General features: G+C 45.5%; 1 protein-coding gene across 1 annotated transcript in view; it reads left to right on the top strand.

The window, feature by feature from the left end:
• Nucleotides 1–8,141, top strand: part of LOC149983146 (elongator complex protein 4-like) — a 107,988-nt gene that overhangs the window by 654 nt on the left and 99,193 nt on the right. Inside the window, exons 2-3 of the mRNA XM_090239210.1 lie at nucleotides 253–288; nucleotides 6,817–6,938. Of these exons, the coding sequence (XP_090095336.1) occupies nucleotides 253–288; nucleotides 6,817–6,938 (158 nt within the window). The remainder of the gene's footprint in view (nucleotides 1–252; nucleotides 289–6,816; nucleotides 6,939–8,141) is intronic.

Genomic DNA, 8,141 nt, shown 5'->3' with positions numbered 1-8,141 from the left:
GTAAGGAAAAAATGTAAAATATGCAAATATTAGTTCTCTATATTTGACAAAACATATCTTAACAATCAGTCCTCCAAAGAACCATTCTATGGATGAAATGTTGTGAAAATCCCCCCAAATCATGGTCCCCCCCTCCCGCTTTCTTGATGAATCACCTTGCATGTCAGGTCTATGCTACACTTGGTTATCTGTAAATTATATGGTGTTGTCAAAAATCGACCTATTTGTGATATTTTTTTATTCTTGAAATAGGTGGTGGTTTAGCAGTTGGAACCCTTCTACTCATAGGTAAGTCTAATTCTACATTTTCCATTGTACATTTAGACCATTTATGAGTAGAGGTACTACTGTACCTTGTCCAAGATGTACCTGTAGCCTAGGTAACCTACTCCTTTTAATATCCAATAACCTTATGTTCAGACATAAACTGACAGCCAAAACAGACAAATACTCTATCTAAACGAGAATCGATTCTCAATTGCGATACGGTTCTATAAGGCATTCTAGGGCGTCCCTCTTCCGTTACACACTGGTGATTGGAGATGCTCGATAGCAATAGATTGTCCTTATCACTTAGATGACCTTTCACGTGTGCTTCTCACTTGCTTTAGTGGGTTTAGCAGAGGGCACTGCTTGTTTTTGACCAACAAGCAGAAAGCTGTTTTGCCTGACACCTGCCATCCAAGTCCCTTAAAACAATACACCCTTGTAGATAAGTTGTTGATAACCGGTAGACAAGTTGTGTTCCTTCCGATCACCTAGAAAGCGAATGATCTGGCCCTCATTGGTTGAGGTGTGTATAACCTAGCCTGGCAGTCAGATGTGTTTGTTCTTAGCCACACCCCCCCCATCATGTTTACCCACCTTTTTTATTTTGTGTGATAATTTACCCCCCTTTTGCAGAGAAAAACAACAAACATTTTAGAGCAATTTAGGGTGGTGTATATAATATTACTGGTCTCGGGCTCCCTAGGTGTATATAATATTACTGGTTTCGGGCTCCCTAGGTGTATATAATATTACTGGTCTCGGGCTCCCTAGGTGTATGTAATATCACTGGTCTCGGGCTTCCTAGGTGTATATAATATCACTGGTCTCGGGCTCCCTAGGTGAATATAATATCACTGGTCTCGTGCTCCCTAGGTGTATATAATATCACTGGTCTCGGGCTCCCTAGGTGAATACAGTTGAAGTCAGAAGTTTACATACACCTTAGCCAAATACATTTAAACTCAGTTTTTCCCAATTACTGACATTTAATCCAAGTAAAAATGTAATGTCTTAGGTGAGTTAGGATCACCACTTTATTTTAGGAATGTGAAATGTCAGAATAATAGTAGAGAGTGATTTATTTAAGCTTTTATTTCTTTCATGACATTTCCAGTGGGTCAGAAGTTTACATATACTCAATTAGTATTTGGTAGCATTGTCTTTAAATTTAACTTGGGTCAAACATTTCAGGTAGCCTTCCACAAGCTTCCCACAATAAGTTGGTTGAATTTTGGCCCAGTCCTCCTGACAGAGCTGGTGTAACTGAGTCAGGTTTGTAGGCTTCCTTGCTCGCACACAATTTTTCAGTTCTGCCCACAAATGTTCTATAGGATTGAGGTCAGGGCTTTGTGATGGCCACTCCAATACCATGACTTTGTTGTCCTTAAGCCATTTTGCCACAACTTTGGAAGTATGCTTGGGGTCATTGTCCATTTGAAAGACCCATTTGCGACCATGCTTTAACTTTCTGACTGATTTCTTGAGATGTTTCTTCAATATATCCACATAATTTCCCTACCTCATGATGCCATCTATTTTGTGAAGTGCACCAGTCCCTCTTGCAGCAAAGCACCCCCACAACATGATGTTGCCACCCCCGTGCTTCACGGTTTGGATGGTGTTCTTCTGCTTGCCTCCCCCTTTTCCCTCCAAACATAACGATGGTCATTATGGCCAAACGGTTCTATTTTTGTTTCATCAGACCAGAGGACATTTCTCCAAAAACATACGATCTTTGTCCCCATGTGCAGTTAGTTGCAAACCGTAGTCTGGCTTTTTTATGGCGGTTTTGGAGTAGTGGCCTTCCTTGCTGAGCAGCCTTTCAGGTTATGTCGATATATGATATAGATACTTTTGTACCTGTTTCCTCCAGCATCTTCACAAGGTCCTTTGCTGTTCTGGGATTGATTTGCACTTTTCACACCAAAGTACGTTCATCTCTAGGAGACAGAATGCGTCTTCTTCTTGTGATGGCTGCGTGGTCCCATGGTGTTTATACTTGCGTACTATTGTTTGTACAGATGAACGTGGTACCTTCAGGCATTTGTAAATTGCTCCCAAGGATGAATCAAACTTGTGGAGTTCTGCAATTTATTTTCTGAGGTCTTGGCTGATTTCTTTTGATTTTCCCATGATGTCAAGCAAAGAGGTACTGAGTTTGAAGGTAGGCCTTGAAATACATCCACAGGTACACCTCCAATTGACTCAAATGATGTAAATTATCCTATCAGAAGCTTCTAAAGCCATGACATCATTTTCTGGAATTTTCCAAGCTGTTTAAAGGCACAGTCAACTTAGTGTATGTAAACTTCTGACCCACTGGAATTGTGATACAGTGAAATAATCTGTCTGTAAACAATTGTTGGAAAAATTGCTTGTGTCATGCACAAAGTAGATGTCCTAACCGACTTGCCAAAATTTGTTTGTTAACAAGAAATTTGTGGAGTGGTTGAAAAACGAGTTTTAATGACTCCAACCTAAGTGTATGTAAACTTCTGACTTCAACTGTATAATATTACTTATCTCAGGCTTCCATAAGCTTTGGTATGAAATAATAACAATCATGGAGATGGACTAATGAGCAGGTTGTTCCAGTCCCAGGTAGACCAACTGCCACTCTGCCGTAGAGCAAGCCACTGACCCTGACTTCATCTGGCTGTACCCCAGCTGCATTCATGGAAGCTGTGTTCAATTCAAAGCCATGTTGGTTGATTGGGATAACAGTTTTCTGCTGTATGTGTTATTGTTATCTAGCATTACAGGCTGTACAGTATTTTTGCTCGCTGGTGAGGTGAAGTAGCCTAGCTGGTATCTCCTTGAAGCTGTCATTTGTGTGTATCAACTGATATTAGGCATATATTGCCTTGCCCTTCAATTTATCCCCCCCAATCGATGTGGGAGGCAGTGATTACAGTAGGTGTCCTGGAGGGTGGGTAGTTTGCCCCCGGTAATGTGTTGGGCAGACCGCACCACCCTCTGGAGAGCCTTGAAGTTGCGGGCGGTGCAGCTTCCGAACCAGGCGGTGATACAGCCCAACAGAATGCTTTCAATTGTGCATCTGTAAAAATGTGTGAGGGTTTTAGGTGACAAGCCAAATTTCTTTAGCCTCCTGAGGTTGAAGAGGCTCTGTTGCGCCTTCTTCACCACACTCTGTGTGGGTGGTCCATTTCAGTTTGTCAGTGATGTGTATGCCAAGGAACTTGGAGCTTTCCACCTTCTCCACTGCGGTCCCGTCGATGTAGATATGGGGGTGCACCCTCTGCTGTTTCCTGAAGTCCACGATCATCTCCTTTGTTTTGTTGGTGTTGAGTGAGAGGTTGTTTTCCAGGCACCACACTCCCAGAGCCCTCATCTCCTCTTGTAGGCCGTCTCGTCATCGTTGGGAATCAAGCCTACTACTGGTGTGTCATCTGCAAACTTGATGATTGATTTGGAGGCGTGCTTGGCCATGCAGTGTGGGTGAACAGGGAGTACAGGAAGGGGCTGAGCACACACCCTTGTGGGATCCCAGTGTTGAGGATCACCACCTGGGGGCAGCCTGTCAGGAAGTCCAGGACCCAATTGCACGGGGCGGGGTTCAGACCCAGTGCCTCAAACTTAATGATGAGCTTTGTGGGTACTATGGTGTTGAATACTGAGCTATAGTCCAATAAACAATGTTCTTACATAGGTACTCCTCTTGTCCAGATGGGATAGAGCAGTGTGCAGAGTGATGGTGATTGCATCGTCTGTTGATCTATTGGGGCGGTAAGCCAATTGAAGTGGGTATTGGGTGGCAGGTAAGGTAGAGGTTACATGATACTTGACTAGTCTCTCAAAGCACTTCATGATGACAGAGGTGAGTGCTACGGGGCAATATTTATTAAGTTCAGTTACCTTTGCCTTCTTGGGTACAGGAACAATGGTGGCCATCTTGAAGCATGTGGGGACAGCAGACTGGGATAGGGAGAGATTGAATATGCCTGTAAACACACCAGCCAGCTAGCTGGTATGCGCATGCTCTGAGGACGCAGCTAGGGATGCCGTCTGGTCCGGCAGCCTTGCGATGGTTAACACATTTAAATGTTTTACTCACGTCGGCCATGGAGGAGGAGAGCCCACAGTCCTTGGTAGTGGGCCGCGTCGGTGGCACTGTGTTATCCTCAAAGCTTGCAAATAATGTGTTTAGCCTGTCCAGAAGCAAGACGTCGATATAGGCGATGTGGCTGGTTTTCCTTTTGTAGTCCGTGATTGTCTGTATTCGCTGCCACATACGTCTCATGTCTGAGCCGTTGAATTGCGACTCCACTTTATCTCTATACTGACGTTTAGCTTGTTTGATTTCCCTGTGGAGTGAATAACTACACTGTTTATATTCTGCCATATAACCAGGCACCTTGCTCTGGTTAAATGCGGTGGTTCACGCTTTCAGTTTCGCGCGAATGCTACCATCTGTCCACGGTTTCTGGTTAGGGTAGGTTTGAATAGTCACAGTGGGTACTCCATCTCCTATAAACTTCCTTATGAACTCAGTCACCGTATCCGTGTATGCGTCTAGATTATTTTCGCAGGCTACCTGGAACATATCAGAGTGCACGTGATCAAAACAATCCTGAAGCGTGGCTAACCATCTCCACCCCCCCCTCCCCCACCATCTCCACTCCACCATTTCCACCCCCTTCAGATACGTGAGACAGGGCCATTCCATCTCCATGTTAAAAGCCAAATCCTAGAGGTCACTTCCCCTTTAAGATCCCACATCAAAATGAGCAAAAAAAAGAGCACCAAAAAAGGAAAACCTGTTAAGACAAAAAGTAATTCCCCCTCTGACTGTTCAGAGAGTGACTGATCTGTCGTGGGGTCCTGTGGTCACAACCCACCAAGAGGTGACTCTACTGCTTCAACCCTCCAACCCGCCCCCCGTCACTCCCCACTCTCTCTCTTCTTTTCTCAACCCCCTCCTCCTCAGCAGCCTAATGACTCCCTCAGGTTCTATTTGGAAGGGCTCCCATAGAAAGGCAGGGCACAATGGGCCTCATCTGGAGAGGGCCCATCTGGGAGGCTTTGTGGGCCCTGCTGAAAGCCACAAAGGTCCTGCTGACCTAGAAAGCCATCAATAAGAGGACAGGGAGCCCCACCGACGACAAATTGAAGAGGCAGGGAATTTCCTGGGCCATCCCGGGAGCTGTCCCATCATGGGTGAGGAATGAGGAGACAGGCCAGGAATGTCGGGGGGGGGGGGGGGGGGGGAGTACATTCCCCAGGTGTTCCTGGATGGCTCTGCGTTATTCCCGAGCTGTCGGATGTGATGTCAGCTTTATGGCTGTCACCTTTAACTGTCACTGTCCTTTGTGTGTGTGCCCACTGTCTGCCATTGTGTGCAGAGGCCAGAGACTGCTTTACAAAATGGTGGTTTGTGGCTGTGACAAGAAGCAGCAGTGGTATGTGGGGTTGTAGAATAAGGAAGTAGGAAGTGGGCCTACGTTGTGGTTGGGTGGTGGGTGCTTTGTGGTCTGAGGTAGCCATCTGTGGTAGAATGTGTCCCTCACTCACTAGTCACTAGTCCTCACTGTCACTCAGGACTTCAATACAGACGTAAATTAGACCAGAATGCAAGCTCTTCCAAGTGTTAGTCTCTTTTGTCCTGAAGCTGCAAACACAGCTCTCGGAGTTCCACTAGAATTAGGCCTGGTGTCTCACTGTTGTGTTGTGTTTGACATTTAGACTGCATGTCTTTTTGGATGTAAATGTCACCTGATGCCTTTTTCTACACACCTAAACCAGCGTTCACTTCTGAATTGAATAGTGTTCATATGAATTACACCAACAAACACAAGACCATCATCACCATCATAATCCTGAGAGAACAACAGTGAATTAAAGTGAGCTGTGTGTCAAGAAATTGTCTACCATTGAAATGAGTTGACTTGACTCACACATCAACAAAATAAACACACAACGGTCATTTCATTGGCATGAAGAAACACTCCCGACTCTGAATGCATGGTTGAGTTCCACATCTCTGTCATTTAGCTGACAGGGGGCTCATACCTCCATGAGAACTCTGGTGAATCCTCCACACAGGATGTCCTATCCCCTCTTCAAGATGGTGGAGGAGATTATGTGTGGCTCACCCCTTTCTGTGAGAGGTGTGGCTGTCGTCTCATATGATTGGGAGCTCTGGTTCAGGAGATGACACCTGTGTCCCTGTGTCGTGTCCATTCTCCCCACCTCCCTCACTAAGAGTGACTGGTCATTACATCCATTCCAGACAGGTAGTGTGACAGATCCCCATCTGTTGTGTTGTGATTAGGCTCATCCAGGTGTAAGGTGTTACCTTGGGAAACACTGTGGCTTTATGTGAACAGCGTCTTTTACTGTCAATGTAGATAGACATTTAAACTTCATCACCTCTATGCTGTGTACATGTGTTTATAATGTCATTTGTTTCTTCCCTTTTTGAGACTAAAGTGGCAGGGATCTGTGTCAATGATGCTGTTCTCTGTGTAGGTAGGAGGACACTATGACAGTGGGACCTAACGTTACGTTATGTGTGTTGTTTCTCAGAGGAGGACCGATATGACAGCTACTCTCGTATGCTGTTCAAGTACTTCCTGGCAGAGGGGGTGGTGTGTGGACATGAACTCTACGTGGCGTCTGCTCTGGACCACCCCAATGACATCCTACAGGTGTGTGTGTGTACTGTCAGTCTGTCCCACTGGGTGGACAGACTTCGAGGGTGGTGTGTGTTGGGGGGGACGGCATTGTTGAGATGTTTCCGGATACATCACTCTGAAGGGGAGCAGAGCTCCTAAAGCTGTTTCCCACTCGGCAACACAGGAGGAGGGGAACTCCCATACTGATTGATAGTGGGCGGGGTCACAACTTAACCCCCTCTTTACATATCAAAGGGTTAGAGGAGGAGAGTAAGAGAGGAGGGAGGCCTCTGGTCTGGCATAATCAAATCATATTGGTCCCCAATTCAATCAGTTGCAGAAAAGGAAAATTGCAGAGCCAGGAACTGTACGGTAGTTTCTTTCCTCTGCGATTGATTGAACTGCGACCCTAGAAAGATGGTGCCAATGGAGAAGTTCCAACCCAACTTTGCTATATAGTAACTTTTATTGTGTTTCTCGACTTTTTTGTACAGACAGTTTGTACAGACAATACTATTATCACATATGACCACCAAGTACTTCTGGACATCAGATCGACAGTTACTAACCTTGATTCTGACTTCAAATACGACTTCAACTCCGACTCAGCTGTTCTACTGATCATACTGGACCCTATTCCTTTGTTCCATGCGCTAACAAAACACCACAGGTGTAAACGCGGGAGATGCTGCAATGTTATGTCCTACTGAAACGAGGCTGGATGATGACGCTATGCACCTAGTACTGGGTGGATTCTCCATGCAGCGGCAGGATCGGAAGGAGGCTTCGGGGAGAACAAGAGGAGGCAGTGTGTTTTTTCCTAAATAACAACTGGTGTGCTGCTTCAAGTGTGAAGGACATCTGGAGCTTTTGCTCACCTGATATCGAATACCTAATGGTAAGCTGCAGACTCTTATCTACCAAGAGCGTTCTCATCTGTAATTATCACGGCTGTCTACATTCCTCCACAGGCCAACACCACTCTGGTACTCGACAAACTGTATGGGTCCATAAACAAACAAGAAACCGCTCATCCAGAGGCAGCGTTCCTGGTGGGTGAGACTTTAAGGCAGTGAGACTTAACCTCACTTCTACCAACAAGTCTCCTGCACCGCTAGGGGTGATACAACTCTAGACCACTTTTATTCTACCAACAGAAATGCATACAGGGCCCTCCCTCGTCCTCCGTTTAGCAGATCTAACCACGACTCCATTCTCCTGCTTCCTGTTTACAAA

Source organism: Oncorhynchus mykiss, chromosome 6 (genome assembly GCF_057628025.1).
Source record: "Oncorhynchus mykiss isolate SJ-2025 chromosome 6, ASM5762802v1, whole genome shotgun sequence".
Lineage (NCBI taxonomy): Eukaryota > Metazoa > Chordata > Actinopteri > Salmoniformes > Salmonidae > Oncorhynchus > Oncorhynchus mykiss.
Note: the sequence above shows the minus strand (reverse complement) of the source record. Positions and strands in the feature narration are given on the sequence as shown.